A 27,351-nucleotide genomic window follows, 5' to 3' on the forward strand; every position below is an offset into this window, starting at 1 on the left:
AAGCAGAACTTTGCCATATTATTTGAAAAGGCAAACATTGGATAATTTCACAAATGTGGAGCCTCTGTAGTGAAACTGTTTTGCACGATAGACTAACATATTTAACATTTTGGTGTAGAAATGTATGGTCAGTTTGCTTTACCTTTTCCTTCATTTTCTGTACCAAAACCTCATAAAAACTCAAGTTCAGGAGTTTTCAAAATACTGATCAAAACCTTCTTTGTTAGTGTCCCTCATATACATTAAATCGTCAAGGCAAGTTAATTAAGCTAGGTTTTTAGCCTCATGTGTAATGAGTTACAAACGATATGTGGGGTGGAATAACGGCAGGAAAGCAAAATGAAATGTTTGTGTATTTTGTGGCTTCAGTTTAAATGCTGATCCTGCCTGTAGTACAACCTTTATACAAATCTTTTCATAAATCCGGTGTCTTTTGGTTGTGCAAAAGGGGAAGAAGATCCATTTTCTTTTTAAAGTAAGATGATCCCTCTCTTTATTTAGTCTTGAATGGCTCACATTTCCGTCAGGGTTCTGACACATACAGGCTTCCATAAAGCCTGTTACATCCTCCACAAGAAGGGAGAACTTTTTTCTTGTTCTCGAGGCTCCGAGAAGAAAATGACGTCATTTTGTTCTCGCGGACGTGTTTGAGGACAGTTCTTGACACACCGGGCTGGCAGAACTCTTGTGGGGCTGAGAGAAGCATCGTGTGATTGGTCGGACATTGGAGGTGGGCGTCGTGAACACGGAGAAAGCATGAAGCGGAGTTGCTGCTTCCTTGTGTTTGCTGTTGCCGGCAAAATGGATTGTTTTGATAAAACAGCTTATCGAGGTGGTGAGAAAGTACGAACATTTTTACATGTGGCAATAAAACACTCGGACCCAGCCGCGTGCACAACCCGCCCTGCCGCGGACGAAGCTGCTCGTTAAATATGAAACTCGAAACTCGGAGAGCGGAAACCTCCGCCAAGCACAATGTTTAAGAATCCTTTTAAAACATTCCTGGATCCAAACGGTGATCCTGATCACCACCAGAATTTAATCCCTCTGTAACCTTTTAAGTTATCTTAAGCAAAAAGACGCCGGGGAAAACGACCTCCGCGGCGGAGGTAACCGGGTTCAGTGCACATAAAGCAGACATCGCCCCCCCCGCTGTGATCCCTCCCCGCTGCAGACGTGCTTCTCGTGTAGTATGTATGGACCTGCCGAACAAGATGTTTTTTCTTGTTCTTGCAGCCTCGAGAACAAGAACTCAGTTCTTGCTTCTCGTGGAGTATGTAATAGGTTTTAGTCCTGTGCTGCAATTATCATCTGAAGGTAAATGCTTTCAAGCTTGGGGTATAAGTTGTTGGCCTTGGTTCCATGCACCTCAGTATTAACTTTGGTACGCCATGTTGGTACGGTGTGACAGTGGGGTAATGAGTAGTACAGGGGTATGGCAGTGGTTTAATGATCATCTATTTTATTAGAGAGAAAATGTGTAATTGGCCAAAATGTAGCAGATGATTGAGGGCTCCCACCCATTGAGGTTAGACAGGAGCCCAGCTTAGCCATCACTAGTGAGGCGGTGTTGGTACATTCTGTGGTACTGTACTGCACCTCTGGGGACATGTCTGAGAGGTAGAGGCCCTCAGTGGCTCTGATTGTCTACTAATGGGAACCAGTGATTTTCTATTATATTTCAGAGATGAAGAAGTGCCCCTAGCCACCTTACTAGAAAAATGTTACAAATAAAACTACAAAACACTTCTTAAAATCCCATATTACATGATTTCCAATGAAATAAAATGAGTTGTATGTGTGAACTTAACAATGACACATGGCTCCTACAGTAAGACTGTATAACATTAAAGGACTTGCAGTCAACAGTGCATGAGAATCGGCCTCACGAGGTGCCAGAAGATAAAGAAAACACAGTTGGTGATAAACTTGCTGAAAATCAGGAGACATGACAACAGAAATTGAGATATAAAAATGAATGTCTGGTTCAGAACCACATTAAAACTAAAATCCTTTTTAAGCACTATCAGAACACAGTATTTCTTTGTAACTGCAAACAGTACAAGTATTGAATATAAGTTTCTCTATATACAAAATGGTACATTTATATAGTACATATACATAGTTTTAAAAATGAATGTAGCTTGTGCAGGAATGAACTGAAGCCATTACATTCATACTTCATGATCACTGTTGATTCTTTCTGTTTTACTCTCCACATACAGCTATACTTTATGAAAAAAATTGATTGTAAACAATTTTGTTTCGGGACTAAGTCGAGAGAGCCTTGTGACAGTGCAACCTTTACAGTGTTATTTTAGCAAATTTGTTTGGGCTTGTAGTGGTTATTTGCAAACCATGTCGGTGGTGTTTAAATCCTTATAGTCACAGTATGTATTTTAGATGTGTGGTTTATAATTTCAATACCCAGAACACCTTTATTTTGTTGAAGATTTTCAAAAAATGCCCTTTACATATGTAACTTGCTACAAAATGGATGAAGGTTATGGCAAAGAAATGCTTTGATTAGAGTAGGTAAATAATATATCAATATATTCTTAAATAATGTCTTTATTTTATGCATTCATTACAAAACTAGGGCTTATAAAGTTTATTCACAGTATTTTTTCAGTGTATATAGGTGCTTAATATGTTTCTACATGAGGAGAAACTGGAATGAACATGAGTCATTTGGATTCATGTGCAGAACCAGGTTGACGTGTCTCACTACACAATGGCTGATTACTGATTTAGTATCATTAAGTACCCCTCAGATTTCCATTTTCTTTCACTCTCTCTTAGTTGGGCATTTAAGACAGTGTAGGGTAGATGATGCTGCTCTTGTTGGCACTTGCGGATCTGAAATACCAGCAACTTTCTCTCTCACACTTGTATGTCACCTCATTCTGATGGAAAACATCTTCCTGTTTTATTCCATGGCAAAGCAAGACACTTGTTAAAAATTGGCTTGAACAGTGTGGTAACCTGTCCAAGAGATGACAGACTCTGTGTCTGCATAGAGTAAAGGGACGTAACAGCATTGCCTAGCTTTTCTTAACAATAGCAGGCTTGGACCTGACCTTGCCGTCTCATTTTACAGAAAATATGGAAAATGTGAATGATTAAAATGACATAGACAAATATGACATGGGCCCACTTGTGTATTTCCGGCTCCAAAATTCTAGACTGGCACTTCTATGACCACCTGTGTGGCCACTTGTATCTGCCTGCTTATGAGCCTTTTGTTTTTTATTGATCTCCCATGGAAAGTCCTCTATTGGTAGTGGGCTGGCCGGGCTGCCGGACCCCTCTGGTGTGCTTTCTGGAGTCCCCTCTATGATTTCAATTCGAGGTGGATCCATCAAATCCATGATACTGAATGGTGCTGGCTCCGGTTGGCACATCACTGACTTGTCCACTGTATTTTGTCGAACAGACCAGCTTGAGCCCGCTTGAATCCCTATGGACACTCTGTCATCAGTTTGCGTGGTGCTGTCACTGCAAGGCTCCCGGCACAAAGTCCACATATTGTAGCACTGAGTAAAGTTGAAGAAGTTGCTGTTGAAAGTTTTTAATTCCCCACAGACATCTCTACGCAGCTCTGCTAGCTCATAGCGCATGGCTGAGATTTCATCTTTCCACTGCAAGTTGAAGGCAGCAACCATGTTAGCAGACTCTTTAAAGGCCTGAATGGCCTGAGGGACCGGTGGCTCAGAGTTGGCGATGGGTGAGGCAGTCGGGATCCTGTATGAAGGAGGCGATGCCGGTGGGACAGAGATTGCTGTTACAGTGGAGCTAGTACTGTGCTGGCTGCGGGCAGCAGCAGTCTCTCTTTCCAGCCTCTCAAGCTCCGCGTAGGCAGAAGAGCTAGCACCATCATCATCCTCTATCATGTCATCATTTAGTAAAGATGTCCCATCCACAATATCATATCCCTCTGGAAGAAAAAGGTGAGTATGCAAACAGGACATTCATTGTGAAAGAACAGCTGGAGTTTGAATGATCTGATAGTCTTATCTAGAAAAATAAGCACATATCTATGGAAAACTTACAGTATGTGAGCAAAAGATAAAACACTGACTCGGACTGACTGCACAAGAGTTGAAAAAAAATGAATATGCATTGCTGGTAGAATTTAAAATGCTTGATCTGTCTAAAGTCTTACCTAAAAGCAGTACAATTCAAGAAATTGTTTCCTTACCCCACCACACCTAATTCAGATGGACGGATCTCCTTAACAACTTGCCTGTATGTTCACAATTTGAGTAAGGTGTATTCAAGCAGGGAGGACAGTTAAAAAAAAAAAAACTATTCTCAGGAACAGACTCTGAGAACTGCAATTGTTCAGCTTTTGTAGAGGGTCAAGTCTGAGTTTTACTAATTTTGTAAGAACAAATGCAGTAAACACTTTTTTTTTCTTTTGTCCCTTTACAATGACTTCCAATCAACTCACATACTGTAGGCTTTTCACAATGTTTTTACACTGCCTTCTCAGTCATCTCAAGGCTTCTTTCCATCTTTTCACTGCACAGCACAACAAAAAGGGGAATTAAACATGAAATACATCAGCTGCCACCAAATCAGAAATCCTTTTAGCAAACTCTTTTAGCAAAAGATCTGAAATCCTTTGCTGTGACTTGAAACTTGTGCCATTTTGTGCAAAAGAAAAGATGCAAAGGGAGAGGAGGAATCACAACCCACGGGGTCAAGAAGCAGATATGAACCCTATTGAACATATCAGGTCCAAGGTGGATGATAAGACCATGTGGAGTAGTATGTAACCCGGCAAGGGGAGAAATAACACCTCCCCTTTTCAGTCTACATTGGAGAGAGGCTGCAATCCCACAGTCAAAGACAGCTGACAAACTCAATGCCAAGCGTTAGACGTTGCCACATGTGGCCTTTTTTTTAAAAAGTCAAATTTTCTTAGAAAGAAAAAAAAAAAGGTCCACACACGTACAGCAGGCTGATGCCGCTCTGACAAATGATTGGAGACACAGTGGCAATGCGATAACATTCAGTGCTATTTTATGGTTTAGACATGAAAACATTTTAAAATGTTTTTATGGTACATCTTTCATACAGTTATACTTACAATATGGTCTAAGAACACGTAAAATAGAGACATGGCAAACAACTCACAAAAGCCAGCATCACATCCATCACTTATCAATATTAAGACGCATCAGTGTCTAAATAAACAAATCGACCAAATGTCTGAGGTTTTATGAGTTGTTTGGAACCGTGTTTACTGCGCCGGATAACATAAAGAAATATTTCTACCACCTACATAATCAGGTCTAACTAATTTTTACTGAGAAGGCAGTGCAAAAACACACATATCCATAGATATATGTATGCGTGTCAACATTAAAATACCTGCAACAATCATCACTGATGCCTCCAGTTGTTCTTTCCCCCTGGTTATCCTTCAAGAGATGGATGGTCAAATGGAGAGGGGTTTGCTGCACGGCTGCCTTATGGAGCATCATGGGATCCCCTCCCCACTCAAGGGCCCACTAACCTCTGGGTTTGGCTCATTAGTTGCTTACAAATTGATTATAAACTAATATTAAGAACCAGTGATCATAGCCAAGTTGAGTTACTGTATTTAATTTTAAGGTAACTTATCTCGAAGGACAGTGCAACGGGCACACCAAAGCACATTTTTACAGTCAGACAATAATTACAGTGAAATAATCTGGAATAATATTGGATATAACTAATCACCATCCAAAGGTCACCTTGTCTGGATTTCTAGAACCTCATGTCATATTGTAAAGGATTTATCACTCTAATCTCCAAAGTGCAACTTCACAGCATGATGTACAGCTACTTTCTTACAGGCCATATAGATCTGACAGATTTGGAGCCAATGAAGAGTTCAGCAAATAAGACGGTGGGATTGGAGAACACTCCTTTATCCTCAGTACTTCTGTCATGAAGACATTGTAAATGGAAACCAAATTGAAAATGAGAGGATTCCAAAAGAAAACTCCAGATAAAACCAGATTAAACAAGAAAAAAAAATAGCAGAGATGCAAAGTCTCCAGAATTAAATTTACAGAAAAAAAGTACAAAACCAATTGAAGTACATAATATGGTCATAACATATGTAAATATATATCTGTCTCTATATAAAAGCATTTTCTTACAGCAAAATGTTTCAATAGGGTTCATAGCTTTACTCTCGCAGGCAAACACCAAATACATTTAGTGAGTTACTACAAAGACTGATTGCACAAAGAGCCTGAAATGCTAAATTTGGTTATATTGGATTGTGTTGCACAAATCTTGATAACTTTAAGTGTTAGAACATTTAAGGCTCTCAGCCTTAAGTGTTTTAATCATGTTTAAACAGTCACTTTAAACATATTCAAGAGTCAAAGAAACACATTAAAGAAAATTATTTGTAAACCACAGCATGTTTACATTTGGTGTTATGTGATGATGTAAAACTTGCAGCAAGATGAAGTCCCTCAGTGACTTATTTATATAAATGCATGTCTGTTTATCTGATTCTGGTGCTGACAAATTAGAATTTGATGCAACACAATACAACAATGTTACAAATAAGTCACAATAATATATTTTTTTAATTGTGAGAATTGGAAACCAGCAGACAGTTCCTTTGTGCAACCAGTATGTGTGCATGTGTTTGTGTGTGGGTGTGTGCATGTGGTTTATGTTACTGAACATGTCAACTTACCTTAAATTGATTACTAATTGCTTGTGATTATTTTATTTATTTATGTTTATTTTATTTTGTTTTTGAAGATGGCACTTAAAATATGTGTCACCAAACATGTGCTAATGTGAGGGAACAATGGCAGCAGGGGTAGGGCAAGTGGAAAGCTTGTCCAGTATGTCCTCTCAATGCAGACATGTCAACAACCTACCACTCACCTACCCCTGGCCAGTTTCAGGTAACTCCTCCTTAAGTAACTCACACCCGTTGCAACACACGACACCACACTTCAACATGCTTGGGGTAAAGACTGTTCCTCTTAGGCATGCCATGTAATGTGGTTGTGCTGTGATAATGTGCACCGTGGTTGTGTGTTGCTCTTTCACTAATTTTAATATAGCCGTCCTACCTATTAACGTATTTATAGCTTGGCAATTTTACAAGTAACCAACCAGAAGCTAATGCTAATATATGAATCATGGAAAGTGACAAGCAAGTCCTTCTGAACTACTGAGAATATGCAGTCGTAAAATCACAAAGAATGCCGCAGCTTCTAAATATAAAAAAAAATATTACTTGAATCTCTGAATCTCAAGGGTTCCCCACTGTACATATGTAGGTATGTTAGATTAGTGCGCATGTATACGATGTATGAGGATATGTAGTCTAAGCCCTCTCTCATTTGGGGGGGAGGGGGTTGTTTTACCTGTTGTGGATCTGAGAGTTGAAGTGACAGTGGAGGATGTCATTGAAGGCAAGCAGTCGTCATCTTGGGAATAACCAGCCTGAATTGCACGGAGGTAACTGTGGCTTCGAGTTCGGAACGAACCAGGCAGGTCCAAGGCCTCCATGGCCTGGGATTCTACTTCACTAAAAACGGACTCGCAAACTGACTCAAACTGGCCATTGATCTCAGTCTCACTCACCTGAGAGACAAAAACAGGAATAGCAGTCCTTAATTTTTCCTCTTCCTTTCTCTTTCTCACTCTGATTCTTCCCCTTTGTACAGCAAATATGAAGGTAAGGAAAGGGCACTGTCAAATTCGACCTTAAACTGAATGAATGTCAGATCAAGTTAAGGAAAATGCAGATGACAACAATTAACAGTCATAAAAATATTATTTCCTGAAAATATACAGATCTATCATGCTGAAGACTACAGAAGGAAAAACATGGGTTTCAGTTCTTTAGCTTCCACTGTCTATTTTAATGTAAAGCACTTTATATTGTCTTGTACATGAAGTGTGCTATACAAATAAACTTGCCTTGCCTTCCTGTAATTTAGGTGCCTTTGAAATACGCCAAACAGCTCTGCCTACATGAGATTAATTCATAACACAGTGCAACAAAATTATGCCACTATATTCTAGCTTTACATGTGTCATCATTTACAGCGCTAGTGTAGAAATTTTAGAGTTCTTGTGACATTAGAATAAATATACTTGTATTTTGGACAGAATTAATTTTATTCCCCCTAAAACAACAATTTGCAGCTGAATTAATATGCTATAAACATAATTTTCTCAATGCTTTAGTACAGAGCTTATGAAGTTCTATCATAAGCAGAGAAGGTTATATTGTCATTTGAAAATGTTTCTTCTTTTTTTAATTGTAATCCTTATTAAACTAGAAAAGAGCACCCACAAAAGTAAGGCGATTGTACAACCCCTCTTTTGAGCAAAATCTCTCCTCCTGTTACTCCTTGTCCATACAGAAGCTTTGTTGCTGGCTCTGTCATAGATCTTCTTACTGCAGCAACCACGTCTTGTGCCACCATGGTGCTCCAAAACAGACTTGCACAAAAGATCCAACTGCATAGATTCACAGCAGGGTATTATAGGACAAACCTGAAAAGTTTGGTGTGTAATGTGGGGTTAGACATTAAATTCTTTTGTCTAAAGGGCTTGTCTCTGCTTTGGTGCATAAAATGTGGTGTCCATATTAAAAAAAAAAAAAAAAAAACCTTTTTTATTGTTAATTTATTACATGCAGTTTAAAAAGAATTTGTGTATCCCATACTAAATTGTGACTTACTCAATATCTCATTTTAAATTTAACTACAACTAGGCTTATTGCTGAAAATGCTGCTAAGAAAACTAAATGAAAAAAGTTTAAATCCTCATAAAGATAAAGCTAGGTGCCGGATCCGAAGACATTAGTGACAAAAAGAGAAAAATTGGTCTGCACACTAGAAGTAGCTCCCTATGTTTATTAACAAACAAAAAAAAGGGGTGTGAGGGCAGTCTGTGGAAGGGCTGTGGCCTGAAACATCCCTTTTTTTTGTTTGTTCATAAACGTATCAGGAGGTATGTGCAGACCAAACTAAATGAGACTGCATGTGGAACTGTACATTGAGTGTACCATGAATGGATGCTTTTATTCCTGTCTAAAACCACATGAAGTTACTCTTATTGCTGTTACCTCTTATTTCTGTAGTGCCACCTAATTTCCTGCTTGTGATGAAGGAAAAAGCCATTACAGTGCCTGTGACTTGTAGAAATGAAAACTGGGATGTGAAAGATTTAGTGACATCTAGTGGTGAATGTTTAGACTGCAGGAAAATGAATATATTTCACTTTGTTCTCCCCTTTTAAGCTTATAGGGAAAACTATGGCCAAGAAAAACAAAGATTTGCTCTAGAGTCAGTGTTTGGCTACTGTTGAAATATGGTGGACCTTTTATGTAAGAGGACTACCGTCACTTTCAGATGAATGCATATTTTCATGTGATTTAACATCAGTAGAAAAGTAGTTGGCAAACTCCTGGAAACTCTGGAACTTTAAACTTGTACAATATTAGAAATGTACTGAAAGTGATCATAAAATACATCTCTTGACGATGCCAAAAATATTTCATTGGTAAATAAAAATGTTCTAAGATTTGGGTTGTAGGTCATGTGCTAACTGAGAAATGTAAAGACAAGTATGACTGTGATGTAGGAATCAGCGTTGCACCTCCACAGTTTATCTTTGCATAACCCTTTAAAAACTTACTAGATATAAATCAGTGTGAAAGCACTCATCTTTGTCTTCAAATGCTGCCTCTGTGTGGTGCGTGTTTGAAACTCACCTGGCTGACGCAGCTAGCCTGACTGAGGGTGCTGACAGCACGCATGTAGCTCTGGTTGCGAGAGCGAAAGGGAGGGGGATGAAAGGTGGTGGCAGGATCCAGCGTGACACTTGGATGGTGTCGCATATCTCTGGTTTGCAAGTGGTAACCCTGGCTGAACAAGGACGGGGGGTAGGGACAGACATGATTTCACAGTTCAAAATCCACAAAACATGTTATAATAATATGGACATAACAGTGGTTAATCAAATATGTGCTGTCAGAACTGAATATGACTGACTTGAATGACTCATCTCATAAGATTAATTGAAAAGCAAACTATTTTTGATATGTAGCTTAAAGTATTCTTGTGAACTGCAGACTTCATGTATTTAGTTCTCATGAAACAGAGCTTGGTGCTAGGATAAAATTTTTAAAAAAAAAATCTAAATCTCCATATAAATACACAAACAAAATAAACATTGGTTGACCTAAAATATAGATAGTATTATAGTATAAGTATTAACTGAATAAAAACTGAATAAAAACCATCCGAGGCCTCATAAGCTTAGATTCAAAGTAAAGGTCACTTGATTACACGCCCAAAACCATACACACTGGAACACTGAATATTGTGCCAGTTTGCCAAAAAATATTGGAAAAAAAACAGACATTATCTGTCACATTATGCAACAAAGAAATAATTGAATAAAAGATTAAAGTGATGACATTTGAACAATGTGAATAATCTAATTTCTTTTTCAAGCACTATTGCACAGTTTAAGTTTGATTACATGCTTAACAGGGAAGGCTCAAACTTTGTGAACTCTAAAAAGTTCATTTCTACATGTTTTAACCATTTTTACTGTAGTGTCCCTAAAAGGACAATTATCTCCAGCTTCGTTTGACAGGAGCTACAGCACAGTATGGGTAAAGTAACTGTACACATGAAGACGGTACACATGTACACACCCATTACCTAGTAGCCTATAGAACAGTCTAAGCTGTACCTCAGGCAAATGGATCCACTCACAGACAAAAACCTGTTTTTATTCTTGGAAGGATTTGTCCACCGCTGATTCATAGCTGTGCTTGGTATATTGTAGTCATTGATATGCCAATCTTTACTATTTAGATGTAGGCCAATATGATTCTTATGCACTGTACCTTTCAAAAATAACAAGGAAGACAAAACAGTAGCAGTGATCTAAGACAAACAGTTGTGGCTGCTTTTCGTGTAGAAAAGGTCTTTAGAACATGTCTAAACTATTTTGCGGTTCACTGTTTAGTGGTGAAAAAATTTTACATGTGAAAAACATTTAAAACCATCACTGATCTTCCAGAGAGTGGATGCCCCTGCACAGTGCCATGTTGATGAAATCACTTATCACTTATGTGCACTTATCAGCACAATCCCATCAGACCAGCTGTCAAGCACAGCATTGAAATGATGATGAATTTGGCTTTGTTTTGCCACCTTAAACTGAGACTATCTATTGACTATTTACATCTAATGTAGTTGGTATCTCCCTTTGAGCAGCCATTAATTCTGTAATGTGTCATTTTAAAAAAGACCCTGAAAATCATTAAATCTGTACCTTGAGCTGTGCAACTAGGCCTACCTGTGGGGTTCTAAATGGGGTCTCTGCATGGCTGATTTAAGGACAAGAGCATCAGGCCGAATGGTCTTCTGAGGAGAGGTCTTTGGACTGTTGTCAGAATCTCCACTTTCATCATCCACCTCCCCCATTGCTTTGACGTAGCTACTGCTCCGCATGCGCCGACATGGGATCTCCTCATCTTTCTCACCGGGGTATCCACTCCACTCATCCTGGGGCACCTGTGAGAGCAAATATTACTAGATTCATTTCTACAAACGATTATTTATATGTAGCACTGTACAGTTATATTTTTGCTTTTTGGTCGTAATAGAGTAAGAATTTGTGTTTTATGTCACCATGGACATGAGTGCATATTGTTAGGAATTGTTAAGTATTCAAGAGTTTTTGTGGTGATTTTGTATGTTATTGTATCTGCAGAGCAAAACCAAAAGTTGCTCAATCTTTTATGCTGTACAATTGGTGTCATAGAGGTGTTGGTTTCTTTTCAGCACTGTAGCCAGGTTACTAGGAGCCGGAGCGCTGTTGAGCCATGTATCCCTTTGTCACTTAGCTATGATGATTTCATGTATTTTTTCAGGAATAAAATTGATACTATTAGAGATCAAATCCACAATATTCTTCCTTCTACTTATAATGTTGAGCCTGTTGTGGTCTCCGAAGCATCCTTAGAACCAGGATCTGACTTGTGTCTAAATAGTTTCTATCCTGTACAACCCTCTGAATGAACTAAAATATCTTCATCTAAACCATCCACCTGTATCTTCAACCCTCTCCAAACGAGCCTCTTTCAGGACATTTTCCCTTTAGTTGATACATCTCTCCTAAATCTTATCAATATGTCTTTAGTGACAGGATATGTACAAGGTGATCACAAATTATAGACCTATATCTAATCTCCCGTTTATTTCCAAAATTCTGGGGAAAATAGTTTGAGCTCAGCTACATGCCCACCTGAGCAGAAATAATTTATTTGAAGAGTTTCAGTCAGGATTTAGAGCTCATCATAGCACTGAGACGGCATTGATGAAATTTACTGATGACCTTCTTATGGCCTCGGACAAAGGACTTCTTTCTGTATTTAACTTGCTTGATCTTAGTGCTGGATTTGATACAGTTGATCACAAAGACTATTACCAATTACCTGTTCTAGTCTTTGTAGAAAGACTAGAACAGGTAATTGGAATTACAGGTACAGCGTTAAGCTGGTTTAAATGATATTTATCTGATAGACGTCTGTTTGTTCATGTAAATGACAAGTCCTCCTCACAAACTACAGTAAGTCATGGAGTTCCTCAAGGTTCTGTACTTGGACCAATACTCTTCACACTATATATGCTCCCTTTAGGCAAAATTATTAGACAACATGGAATAAACTTTCATTGTGATTCAGATGATACTCAAATATACTTATCCTTTAAACCAGTTGAAACAAATCAGCCCAATAGGCTACAAAATTGTCTCATAGACATAAAGACTTGGATGTCTAGAAATTTTCTCCTCTTAAACTCAGATAAGACTGAAGTAATTCTCATTGGATCTGAAAAACTCAGAGCTAAATTTTCCAGTTTTATAATAAACCTAGATGGCATTACTTTAGCTTCCAGTGCTACAGTGAGAAACCTTGGAGTAATATTTGACTCGGACCTATCCTTTGGCCCACATATTAAGCAGATTACTAAAACAGCCTTCTTTCATTTATGTAATATAGCCAAAATTAGGGACATTCTGTCTCAGATCGATGCAGAAAAACTGGTTCACGCTTTTGTTACTTCAAGACTAGATTACTGTAACTCTCTATTACTGGGCTGTCCTAAATATGCCCTGAAAAGTCTTCAGCTGATCCAGAATTCTGCAGCCAGAGTCCTGTCCAGAACCAGCAAGAGAGATCATATCGCTCCAGTTTTAACCACTCTTCATTGGCTGCCTGTTGAATCTAGAATAGAATTTAAAATCCTTTTTCCATACATATAAAGTCCTCCACAGCCAGGCACCACTACATATCACCTCATAGTTCCTTATATACCAAGCAGAGTACTTTGTTCCCAGACTGCAGGCTTACTTGTGGTTCCTAGAGTCTCAAAGAGCCGAGTGGGAGGCAGAGCCTTTGGCTATCAGGCCCCTCTCTTATGGAATAAGCTTCCCTAGTGTTAGGGAAGCAGACACCCTCCCCACCTTTAAGATTAGACTGATTAGACTTTAAGATTAGACTGAAGATTGATCTTTTTGATAAGTCCTATAGTTAGGAATGGTTAGCATCCCTTAGTTATGCTGCTATAGGTTTAGACTGCTGAGGGACATTTCCTGACACACTCAGCTATTATGTGTTGGCTTTCTTCTTTGTTCTTTTTTTTCTGGAAGGCATCTTGAGATGGCATTGCCGTGATTTGACGCAAAAGGCAGGGTACACCCTGGAATGCTCGCCAGTCCATGGCAGGGCCAATTAGTGTCAACAAACAAACAAATGAGAAAATAGCAAATCTGTGTTTCTGAGTGAAGAGCCTTGATTTTGAGACCTGAAGCTTTCTCCTATGCACTGTGGTTCAGTCAGTGGACTAAGGCTTTGCAGCATGCATGGAGAAAGGTTAGGCCAACCTGTCCAATCCCTTTCTCCACAGGGAAGAAAGCACCACTGGTCAGAAGGACTGAAAGGAAAAACTGTGAGGGGCATCTATTTCTCTTGGTCTGACCAAAGTGAGAATCATCATCGAGAGGACTTTACTGTTGCTTGTGCCATTTAAATTGGCTCAACTCTTATTTCCATTGGGATTCTTCCTAAAACTTATTAGGTATTTTTTAACCCCCCCATTCCACATTGAACTTAGTGTGCACGGCAGCCAGCAGTTTGTCACTAGCTTGCATTGTATTAGCCGTGCAGCCCATGTAGACTGCATTAAGTAATAAATGGGTTGTAATGGTTTTAACAGTGCAACTTGGATGTATCAGTGTTCATACTAAAACATTTTGCACTGTGCTGCATTGCCATCAAAACATTTTAGAAAAAATTCTAATGGAAAGAAAGCTAGTCAGATTTTGATTAAATATGTCAGTACTATGTGGACCAAAGTAGCATTAAACAGTTCGGTGAAAAATGGATCAAGCAGAATAGTTGAAAATCATCTTGGGTATGAATGACATACAATATTGTGGAAATGTGGTAAAGGAAATGCTCAACTAGTGTTGTCACCATCTTTTCAGTAGACGTATTCGAGTCAAATTCATATAACTTTATACAATGAGGTCTGCATAATTTCTGGTTCACATTAACATAATCATTATTAAAATGCTGTAATGTCATTTCTACAATTAGTCCGCAGAACTTCAGATTGTGTGCTATACATCAGTTGCTATGAAATAGAATCAGTAAAACAATTTGCACAAGCTGCACATAGATGTTTGGTAATGAGCAAGTACTCGAACAGAATACTTTTATTCTGGTCTCAGATTGTGGAATGCAACTTGTCTCTGTGAAATCTCTACATTTGATCATAAAACTCATCTGCTCTCTTTGGATTTCCTCACTCTTGAGTTGTTGATGTTTTGGTTTTTACATTTTATTTTGCTTTTAGTTTAGTTTATCTGATTTTATTAATCTCTAAATTTAATCACTGTGCTGTTTATATTATTCTGTGCACCACTTTGCTTAGCTGTGCTTGTTTTAAAGAGCTTTTATAATTTAAGTTGGATTGGATATAAATAAAACTCAAATAGAAGTTTATTACTTTTGAGTTCATTTTTCATACTGACTGGTATTTCCTTTTCTTTGAAGTTCTGAAACATGTTTCATGCTTGTCTTCTTTTTCACATCTGCCTTTGTTTGTCCAATACAACAGAAGCAATCTCCCTTTAACGGCAAAATATACAGACAGGACAGTAATGAAAGATTAACATGTCTGTAATTGAAGAGAAGTTTGCACTAAAAAGGTTGTTGTGTTCATGCACACTTTGGGTTTTAGGGAAATGTTCAGCTTTGTAACACCCAAAGGAGACCTCAAACTGCACTGAATTTTGTTGATGTGCTATTATGTAGCCCATTGGGTAATTGTTTTTTGTTTTTTTGTTTTTTTTAACATTTATCATAACTAAATTAATTCTGAAATGTCTGCAAAGACGTGCATTTTTGATCTGAAAAAGTTGTTCATTTTACAAATGAACAACTTTATTTAATATTTGACAATACAAACGAGTAAAAAATACAGTTAACCAACCAGTAATTTCTACTTAAGTACACTGCTGTTGTGAGCATCATTTCCTGTACGGAACCAGGAAGGTGACTAATCTTTTACTTCTCATATAGAAGACATATTAACTACTTAATTTGTGTAGAAAAATCTGCAAGTTTAGTCAATATAACATGACAAAAACATGATCAATTGTACCATCTGCCAAAATAAAAAAAATAAAAAAAACATTGGGCAATAAACCCCTATAAGCCATGTTACAGGAGGTCTTCTTTAAAAACAGCAAACTCATTTGAGAGAGCCTTACTCACTGCTTACATTTCAGACAATCTCTAAATTGACTTATGTGTAGACAAAAAACTTTCTTCTGCTAAGAGAAAAAGGAAAAGGTTCCCTGCTTAATTTGAGAAGGCGACATATTGGAAAGACCTACCAGTAAAACGACAAGACATGCTAAATGCTATACTCACATAACGCAGCTAAAACTTAGCAACTCAGTTTCTTTTCTTAGGAGATGGCAACAAAATGAGAGAATTACACTGCTCAAACAAAATAAAGACACTTAAACAACACAATGTAACTCCAAATCAACCACACTTCTGTGAAATGAAACTGTCCACTGTCAATCTGTGTTGCTCCACACAGGGAGCAACACAGATTGACAATCAATTTCACATGCTGTTGTGTAAATGGAATAGACAACAGGTGGAAATTAGTATTAGTATAGGCAAAAAACAAACAATGAAGGATTGGTTCTGCAGGTGGTGACCACAGACTACTTCTCAGTTCCGATGCTTTCTGGCCGATGTTTTGGTCACTTTTGAAAGCTGGCAGTGCTTTCACTCTAGTGGTAGCATGAGACGTGCCATATAGGGAATGGCTGTGTTGCTTGTTTAAGAGTTAGTGAACTAGTTAATTGATCAAAACAACAGAGTGCAATGTTATGCAGGACAACATGATCATGCAGTGAATCATTATACTAAACATAATCAACTTTTAAAATGTGTGTGAAGTTTTGAAACTCACAAAACCAAACTAACATCTAAATAATGCTATAGTAAAGTACAATAGTATGACATTCTTATCATGCACAATTTTGTGAGAAGTGTACGTTTATATAGCTGAAGTCCCAGTACAGTTGCTCTTTTTTTATTTCTTTTGCAAAGCTGCCAAACACAATAAAATCCAAAGACTGCAACAGAAAAAGATCTCATTCAGACTATATCTCATTCATGATCATGAAAGCTTTTCCAGACCATCAGTTAGTGTGCTCTGATAAAATATTGATTTGATAACTGCAGTGTCAAACAGTATGACCCAGGTGTTACTAGACGAGACATAAGCACATCCTGACTAATTTCAGTAACAGACTGGTCAAGGAGGGACAATTTTCTTTCCTCACCTTTTCAAATTTTCAAAGTAAAATTAGTACATAAAGTTGACTACAACCATGGTATAAATGTTCCCTTGCCTGGACACGGGTCACTGTGTCTGGTGGCTGGCCCTTTGCCCGTGGGGCCGGGTCAAACTCAGCCCAAAAGGGTTACATGGGCCCCACCTCCTGTGGGCTCACCATCTGCAGGAGGAGCCATAGGGGTCAGGTACAATGTGAGCTGTGTGGCAGCAAGAGGCGGGGACCCTGGCGTTCCGATCCCCGGCTGCAGAAACTGGCTCGCTGGCTCTAGGGATGTGGAATGTCACCTCTCTGGTGGGGAAGGAGCCTGAGCTTGAGTGCAAATTGAAGTGGTTCCGGCTAGATATAGTTGGACTCACCTCGACGCATGGCTTGGGCTCTGGAACCAGTACCCTCGAGAGGGGTTGGACCTTCTTCCACTCTGGAGTTGCTCACGGTGAGAGGCACCGAGCAGGTGTGGGCATTCTCATTAGCCCCTGGCTTTGTGCCTGCACATTGGGGTTTACCCTGGTGGAATCAAAGGGTAGTTTCCCTGCGCCTTCAGGTCAGGGGGATGGGTTCTGACTGTTGTCTGTGCTTATGCACCAAACAGAAGTTAAGAGTACCCACCCTTTCTGGAGTCCTTGGAGGGAGTGTTGGAGGGTGCTCCTTCTGGGGACTCCATTGCTGGGGGACTCACATGGGCAATGACAGTGAGACCTGGAGGGGTGTGATTGGGAGGGATGGTCCCCCCCTTTGAACTCAAATGGTGTTTGGTTATTGGACTTCTGTGCTCGTCATGGATTGTCCATAACAAACACCCTGTTCGACCATAACAGTGTCCATATGTACACCTGGCATCAGGACTCCATGGGGCGCAATTCGATGATCGATTTTGTAGTTGTATCATCGGACCTGCGGCCAGATGCCTTGGACACTCGGATGAAGAGGGGGGCGGAGCTGTCAACTGATTACCACCTGATGGTGAGTTGCCTCAGATGGTGGGGGAGGAAACCGGTCAGGCCCAAACATGTTGTGAGTGTCTGCTGGGAACATCTGGCAGAGTCCGAATAGGCTGTGTTCTGTGCCTCTGTTGTTGTGGCGGCAAGCCGGAGCTGTGGCCGTAAGGTCGTTGGTGCCTGTGGTGGTGGTGGTAATCCCAGAACTCGTTGCTGGACACCAGCAGTGAGGGATGCCGTCAAGCTGAAGAAGGAGTCCTATCAGGCCTTCTTGGCCTGTGTGACTCTGGATGCATCTCATAAGTACCAACAGGCTAAGCGCCAAGGAAAAAACTCGGGGGTGGGAGGAGTTAAGCAAGGCCATGGAGAAAGACTACCAGACGGCTTCAAGGCGATTCTGGTCCACCATCAGGTGGCTCAGGAGGGGGAAACAGTGCTCCGTCAATACTGTGTACAGTGAAAATGGGGAGCTACTGACCTCAACTTGGGACGTTGTGGGTTGGTGAAGGGAATACTTCGAAGACCTCCTCAATCCTACCAACACGTCTTCCGATGAGGAAGCACAGCTGGGGGACTCAGGGGTGGACTCTATCTCTGGGGTTGAAGTTGCTGAGATGGTAAAAAGCTCCTTGGTGGCAAAGCCTTGGGGGTGGATGAGACCCGCCCGGAGTTCTTTAAAGCTCTGGATGATGTGGGGCTGTCCTGGCTGACACGTCTCTGCAGTATTGCTTAGACATCGGGGACAGCGCCTCTGGACTGGCAGACTGGGGTGGTGGTCCCCCTTTTTAAGAAGGGGGACCAGAGGATGTGTTCCAATTACAGGGAAATCATACTCCTCAGCCTTGTCAGATAGTCGAACTTCTGATTGAAGAGGAGCAATGTGGTTTTTGTCCTGGTCGTGGAACAGTGGACCAGCTCTATACTCTTTCGGGTCCTGGAGGGGGCATGGGAGTTTGCCCAACCAGTCTACATGTGCTTTGTGGACCTGCAGATGGCGTTTGACTGAGTCCCCTAGGGGCTCCTGTGGGGGTATGGGGTACCAGACCCACTTGTACGAGCTTGTTCCGCATTGCCGGTAGTAAGTCGGATTCGTTTCCACTGGACTCCGCCAAGGCTGCCCTTCTTTACCGATTCTGTTCATAACTTTTATGGACAGAATTTCTAGGAGCAGCCGAGGTGTTGAGGGGGTCCGGCTTGGTGGCCTCAGGATTGGGTCTCAGCTTTTTGCGGATGACGTGGTCCTGTTGGCTTCATCTGGCCGTGATCTCCAGCTCTCGCTTGAGCAATTCGCAGCCGAGTGTGAAGTGGCTGGGATGAGAATCAGCACCTCCAAATCTGAGACCATAATCCTCAGCTGGAATTGAATTGCCCTCTCCGGGTCGGGAGTGAGGTCCTGCCTTAAGTGGAGGAGTTTAAATATCTCTGGGTCTTGTTCACGAGTGAGGGAAGGATGGAGCGTGAGTTCGACAGACGGACCGGTGCGGTGCCTGCAGTTATGCGGACTACGTGCCGGTCTGTCGTGGTGAAGAAGGAGCTAAACCAGAAGGCAAAGCTCTCAATTTACCAGTCGATCTACATTCCTACCCTCACCTATGGTCATAAGCTGTGGGTCGTGACCGAACGAACAAGATCTCGTATACAGGCGGCTGAAATTAGTTTCCTCTGCAGGGTGGCCGGGCTCTTCCTTAGAAATAGGGGGAGAAGCTTGGTCATCCGAGAGGGGCTCAGAGTAGAGACGCTGCTCCTCCGCATCGAGAGGAACCAGTTCAGGTGGCTCCAGCATCTGGTCAGGATGCTTCCTGGACGCCTCCCTGGTGAGGTGTTCTGGGCACATCCCTCTGGGAGGAGACCCCAGGGAAGACCCAGGACATGCTGGAGGGATTATATCTCTCGGCTAGCCTGGGAACGCCTTGGGATCCCCCCTGCACAGTTGGCAAATATGGCTGGGGAGAGGGAAGTCTTGGTTTCCCTGCTTAGGCTGCTGCCCCCGCGACCCGATCTTGGATAAGCAGCAGAAGATGGATAGATGGATGTTTTCTTTTTTTTTTTTTTTTTTTTTTTTTTTTTTTTTTTTTTTAGAGATCAATGAGTCAGCAGATCAGATTTATTGAAGGTTTATCATTTCTAAGAACATGTCTTTTTTTCCTGTCTACACAGTGAATTAAAAATTCAGACAGATTGTCATTTTATTTGCAATGTGTGTATCCAGTCTAACACAATTGATCAACAAAACTGTTTAGACTCCTGTTTTTTGTTTTACTTCTGTTTGTTGCTTGTTAAACTTGTTGAACTTGTCATCACCAATAAACTTTCAAAAGGAAGCAGACAACAAATAAATCTAATCTAATCAGAACATTCAGACTTTTCCTGGATAGATTTTCTGTGTCTTTCTTCTGAACAAGGCCATCTTTGTGGACATGCCCAGGACAGAATGCACCCATGTGGCCCCTGAAGGCTCTCTGCCTCCTGACACAGAAGCATGCCCAAAGTATGCTTCTCTGAGACTCAGACTCCTCATTCCACCTAAACAGCAGCATTTTCTGCCTGTGTGACTGTGCTCTTCAAAGAGTAATAGAGTGAAATAACTGAGCAAAGAATCAACATCCCCTGTCTCTGAAAACAAGGAGGACAGAGCAAGATTTCAAAAGAACTTACTGTCACCACTGAAATTCACAGCAGCAAGTCAGCGAATATCAAACACATGCATTAAATTCAGTTTTCCTAAACTGAATAGATGTAACCAAATCATGAAAATTCATGAAAAATATATGGTTTTGGAAAAAGGCATCCATCATCATCTGCTGTTTCAGGCTTCAGTAAGCACTTAACCCCACGTAAAGTCAACCACTGAACTGAGTACTGAGGTGGATAAGGGGTTTTCTCCAAAGGTGTAAGCAGCATGTACATCAATATGTTTTATGTGTAAGATAGATTCAATCTTTTTCATAAAGAAATGAAGCTTTGTCACTGACTGCTTTGAAACTTGTTTTTCTTCTTTTTCTTGATTTGTTCTCAAGTCTATTTAGCTCCATTCGGATTGAATTCAAAATAATGACTTTACTTAACTTCTGAACCAGGAATTTATGGAATGAACAACTACTCATCCCTTTGTTGTGGGAAATCAATGATGTAAATGGTCATTTTAAAGGAGAGGTAGAATGGTGAGGAAGAGCTCTGCCATAATGGTCTGTGCCGTAACAGTGAAACATAGTAATCAGGATCCTGTCAGTTTATAATGTCCCATGAACTAGAATTGTATCTCATGAAATTGTGCAGTCTACCGTTGGCTGCCAACATTACTTCCTGACTTTTGTACAGGGGTCCTGAAGTGTCACAGCAAACCAAAATTAGCTACAACACAACATATTAAGCCACAACACAATTCGCCACAACACAGCACATTAAACCATGTCACAACACAACACATTTAGCCAGAACACATTTAGCCAGAACACATTTAGCCAGAACACATTCAGCCACAACACAATTGGCCACAATAAAACACAATAAGCCACAACGGAAGTGATATATCTTTTGATTATTTTTTTTCTCGGACTTTAAAGACAGAAAACAGCTAACTGCCTGTGATGTTACGTAACTCACTGCTCACTTCAGATCATGTAAATTCCATTGCAGTGGTCCCAAGAAGAGGAAATAATGAAAAAAAAAATGTGTTGTGTTGTGGCAAAATGAGTTGTGTTGTGACTAAATGTGTTGTGTTGTGTTGTGGCTTAATGTGTTGTGGCCTAATGTGTTGTAGCTTTTGTTTTGCTGTGACACTTCAGGGCCACCGTACTTTTGTGCTTTTGCTGCATCAACAGTTACTTTTGGTTTGGATCAGAGATGTGTTGTGAATGAAAGAGGTGGAAGATAAGATAAAAGGGTGAACTCTTTAGAAAGAGCACAACTTTTATTTTAATGGGATTTCCATGCAGTCAATTTCATTAGAGGAAATGACAGGATCATACCACGATGTAAAGAAGCAAGGGTCTCATATGAGATAGTGGTACAGACCAGGTACACGGAGAGCTGGAAGCTAGATTTAAAGAACACTACAGAGCTTTTTCCATTTTCCCCATCACGTGCACCTTATTGATGGTTAATTCAGCATCTATCTTGCATCCTTCCTGACTTATTAGCTTTCTCCAGCCAGCAAAAGACGAGATAACTTTTGTCCCTTTCTCTGTTTTAATCAAAAAGTTATGGAGTGGGTCTTTATAGTACAAGTATGTCAGGAAATAAGTAAAAAATGTCCAATAAAGTTCAGGCTCTGGCCTTGTTTAAATGGTTTTCTTGGTGTGATTCTATGTTTAGCTGTTTTCTTAAAGCTTTGATTAAAATATTAAACATAACCATATTTTATAGTGAAAATGTTCAATAATCAAATCAAATCAAAGAAACTTTATTCATCCCCGAAGGGGGAAAAGGAAAATATTGCTTCCCAACCAACAAACTACCCATAATTGTTAAACTGTAATTGAAGCTCTGATTGATAGTAAATAAAGTGCCATTTGGAAGCTGAAAGAGCAAACTCTTCTAAGGGAAATGATACAGTTTGCAAACAAGTGTTATAGCCATGGCATTGTATCTTTTTTTTTCTTTTTAATGTTTTCTGCAACTTTTGTCTCTTGTGTTTCCTTTAGGTCATTTGCCAACACTCAGTCCCTGCATCAGGCATTAGTCACTCTGCATAGATAGATAGATAGATAGATAGATAGATAGGTGGATATGGTTTTAACTGTTCAAGTTCAACCCTTTTTGTCCAACGCATGCGACTCAAATGTGTTCCTAGTTTCTGTTGTTTGCCGAGTAGCTATCAATACCAAATTCTCGTGTGTAAAGTTTGATCAATATTCTGCTTGCCTGTGTCCCGGATTAGTCGTGATGATTAATTACAGTTTTTTCTTTCAGATTTCACCCATCATTAAAAAGTTGGGTCTGTCTGTCTGGTAGGAACTTACTCTAACATATGCGTGCCATCTACAAAAAACACAGAATTAATGTGCAGGGAAAATGCCAAGAGGAGAAACTGGCATTGTGCAAGAACATCATTGCACTTCTGCATCTTGACATCTTTTTGTTTCCTACTGCAATGTCAAGGCTGAAAATATTTGATAATACACAACTACCTTTAAAAATGAAAATGAATTTAATCAAATAAAGCAGAAATGTGTCTTTTGGCATGCACAGGTTGGATTGCAAGTCTAACAACTGAGAACAGTCATTTCTGTTGCCATTTGTTGCCAATCCCCTGCAACACTTCCAGCTAAAAAGCTCCTGTTTTTCATTAAAATGCCAAACCTTTCTGCTATCTACATTCTGGTTCAGCTCTGCATCTGTTCACAGTGCTTTTCCATCATGACATTGATTTACTTCATTTAGACAATAGCTCCCTGAGGTGAGCACACAAAAGAGAATCTGGTTAAATATATTGACTTCTCACATTTCTGGGCACTGTTATTGCATTTAGAACAGTAACAGCAAGGTGAGTGGAATCCATATAATTCCCTGTCAGGATTTCTAATCAATTCATCAATCTCACTATGTCTCGCACAGAAGGATTTAAACAGGCATGAGTGGGTATTAATCTCAATTACTGTTAGTATTTTTTTTTCCTCAAATGAATGACTCTTATGATGTCTGCATGCAATTCATTTTTTATATCAGTAAAAATCTGCTTTAAGATACTACATGAGCTTTTCTGGTCATTGAGCAGTGACAAAGGTTAGAGAGCTGCATGTTTGATTTGGAGACAGAAGCACCACTTAACAATTAAGTGTCTGCCTTTACTTGCTTTATGTATGTATATTGTCTGCACTGGTGCAGGAAAGCTATTAATTAATCTCAGTCCTCATTGCAGTGTGTCAGCCAATTTAAATACCAGCCCACATGACTTAATTGATCAGCTGATTCTTCTGTGTATTCAGTTGTGAAATCTTAAGATGCTTTAACCAGCCTTTGTCGCTACTTCCTCTGCAAACCACTTTGAAATCAATCTCTACTCCAGTTTAAACTGGGTATCTGTCATGTCACTTACGCTGCTCTGCTGTGGGCTCTTGCTTGCTCGCTTCAGGCAATTCACATTACCAGGCAAGCAGAAGGGAGATCCCAAAACACAAATTGGACACTCGGATATTAATGATAGCTATATTAAGAGCCACTAACCTTGCAGGTGGCTAGACATTATGTTTGTACATGTGTGAATTATTTATGGTTAGTCTCATGTGTTTGGTAAGAAAAAGTTATGGCTGGATTTGTTGGGGTATTTTACAAGAAGCCAGCATGACCCAGTTTGGCATAAAAATAAAACACTTTCCATGTGGAACCATAACTTGATCTTCCTCATTTCGATTAGACTTTGGTAAAGGTATATAATTTGTCTTTTAGTGTTTCTTACTGTATCTTTATTGTAATGTTTGACATTTTTATTCTCTTACATTTTTATTTAGTCTTAACCTTTTTTATTTTTTTTTTTTTAGTGTTTTAGCTTCCTGATACAGTTAATGGGGTTGGGACAGTACCTCTAAGACCGGATTTAACGCATTTGCTGTGTTGTGTTTTTGTGGGTTTCTTGGGTTCTTGATTTAGGGGAATTTCATTGGTAATATTTTCTCTTTCTTTTGCGATAATGTAAAGCACTGTATGCTACTTTTTTGTGTGAAAGGTGCTTTATAAATAAAGGTAGATTGATTCAGTTTCACTGTCAAGAGTAGAAGCACAAGTATGTAATTGTTACTGACTATTTGATAGTTAGGAACTATGTCTGCTAAAAATCTGCCAAGTCAGATTTCATTAGGAAAAGTACCACTTACCTGAAGATAGTGACACGTTCGTGATGGTTTGAGGTCTGTGTGCATCATGGGTTTCTCTAAATTAAGCGATGACTTCCGATAAGCCTCTTTAGCCTGGCTGACAGTTAGCGTCGACCAGGAGCTCCTCTTCATGAATTTGCCCTCTGGTGCCATGGCCATGCTTTCACAAGCTGAACACTTGACATCATTGTTACTCCTAGAGGTCTTTAGTGACAGGTCTCCAAAGTGGTGACTATGCATGGAATCTGGATAGCAATGGCTGATATGCTCCCCGTGGTGCCGCGACATGACACTTGGTGGACGGTATGTACTGTCACTATCCAAGTTGTCGTCTGAGCTCCACCAGCCAGCAGAGCGGTGCTTCCGTTCTTTACTCTTGCTCCTCTTGCTACCATGTTTGGAAGAGTGGTGGCCATGATGGTAATAACCCCCTGCTCCTCCTCCACCTCCTACAATGTCACCTTTTGTGCCATTCATCTTGGATGACCCCTCCAGTGAGTGGGATTTGGTGAAGAGCTTCTGAACAGAGTGAACAAGATGTCTAATGCGGCCAGGACTCTCACTGCGTTGCTCAGTGGTTGTGGAAGTGCGCTGGTACTGTAGCGTATGGAAGCCGTCGCGATGGAGTGGCAGTTGTTTCTCAAACTGGTCTAACAGATTTGCTGGAAGGCGGTTACTCTTGGTGCCAGTGTGGTGGGAGGATGCAGCTGCTGCAGCTGCAGCGGCAGCAACAGCTGGTGAGGTGGCGGACGCTGTGATGGCAGCACAGTCTTCCCGTGTGGCTGAGTCATAATACTGAGAGCTGTAGTGCATTCTGGGGAAGGTGCTGCTGGAGATGTGGTCAGACACAGTAGGTGGGGCTATCGTGACAGGAGACATCATCATACAGTCAGAGTGGATGGAGCTGCGAGGAGAGTAGCGGTGGTGGAAGTCCATAGGGCAGCTCTCTGTGGGGCTGAGCAGGTATGACGGGTGGCGGGAGTCAGAGCCATGGTGAGTGTGGAGGTCATGGACATGGGGATCATAGTCCAAACCATGGGATAAGGGAATCTGGTGCTGGGAACGGCTGCCCGATAAGCCCTTCATGTTCCTGGCAGGAGGGAGGCGTCTGGCTTCATTGAACTTCCGAGGTGGAGACCAAGATGAAAACTTCTGGTCTGTTATAGAGAAGGACAAAAAAAAAAAAATGTAAACATTAGTTTCAGTAGTATTGACTTTCTTATTCCAGTTAATTTACTTTATATTCCAGCCACTACTGAGTTAGAGGCCTTTTTTTCATTTCTACATTTAAATTACTATCTGGACCTTTTCAGCAAAAAACAAATTAATGACACTGTGATACTTTTGCATCCATTTACCAACAAATGTCTAAAGAGTAAGCATTTGTTTTACAGAATAAATAATTTATTTTGAAGAGTTATTTAAACTTTATCACTCTGTATTAAAAGTAAGTTATTAGCCTCAATGATGGAAGAAAGCTGGATTAATCTGCAGTATAACAAAGGAGTCTTTTTTTTTTTTTTAGATGTAGAAAAACATCATAAAATCTATTGACTTAAATTATGTTCTTCTATCAAGAAAAATATTTTACTTCTTATACTGGCAAAGTTATTGCATTTTTTTTCCTTAATTTGCATCATATCTTCATATAAAAAAATGAATTGGAAAAACAAAGCGGATGATTGGAAGCTCAGTGAAAGTATTCATCACGTTCAATGATTACCTTTAAAAATCTGTCATAACTCATAACTTATCTGCTACTTTTTATATTTAACTGTCCAGATGTCCACTTAAAGTATTCATATGCAAGATTTCCATGTGGATCACTGAAGAAAGTTTGAAACAGGAATAAAATAATAAAAAAAAAAGAAAAATATGCTCTGTGGATGTGTTAAATACAAAAGGGTAATTTTGGTAGCATATTGTCATGTTGACATGATCTAAACAGCTTATAGAGACACAGGAGTACACCAACAGAAGAAAAACAAGCAGATGTTATTAGAAGAGATTATCCAGCAGTACAAGTTTTCATATTATTCATACCCTGATAATTGCAAATATCTGCCATAAGCTTAGCATAGAGTGCAATTTCATACAACTGCTGATGTAGAACAATTAAACAATTATAGATAGTATCCAAATTCTAAACAAAAATAGATATTGGTTAAAATGGCAGAAAAAATATTATTGTAATATGTTGCAAATATTTATATCATATGAAGCCATATAACTTGGGTTTAGAGGAACCAGTTCCTGCCTTTATATCCAGTAGAAACTAATTCTTTAAACAGTGAAGCTTGAAACAAATATTTAAAAAACTATTTGAACAAGAACAAATATGCTTAATTTTTAAAGATGGAAACAGCCTATGTTGCCTTCAGTCACGTCTCGACTTTGCTTTTCTCTTATACCACAGAAATGTGTATGTTTATCGAATATCTTAATTTCATAATCCCTTTGTTTTGCAACAACCTCTTACTCTTATCTGACCTTTTTCTCATATTTTCTGTCTTTGCTGCTTTTTATCAAAGCACATTGATTCATGTCTTAAATATCAAATTTTCTATTTGAGTAGATACTTAAAAATTAAATCAAGATGGAAAGTCAACCATTAACATCAGAGCAACATAGCAGTAAAAGATTATATCAAG

General features: G+C 39.7%; 1 protein-coding gene across 1 annotated transcript; it reads right to left on the bottom strand.

Annotated features, from left to right (window-relative positions):
- Positions 1–3,122: 3,122 nt before the first annotated feature.
- Positions 3,123–25,786, bottom strand: dlgap2b (discs, large homolog-associated protein 2b; the record flags this gene model as incomplete). The annotated part of the gene is made up of 5 exons (XM_079255494.1): positions 3,123–3,937; positions 7,395–7,614; positions 9,758–9,911; positions 11,359–11,576; positions 24,701–25,786. 5 exons carry the CDS (start codon positions 25,784–25,786, stop codon positions 3,123–3,125), a joined length of 2,493 nt encoding a protein of 830 aa, XP_079111620.1.
- Positions 25,787–27,351: the final 1,565 nt, after the last annotated feature.

This window comes from Telmatherina bonti (genome assembly GCF_933228915.1).
Source record: "Telmatherina bonti genome assembly, chromosome: 16".
NCBI classification, from domain to species: domain Eukaryota; kingdom Metazoa; phylum Chordata; class Actinopteri; order Atheriniformes; family Telmatherinidae; genus Telmatherina; species Telmatherina bonti.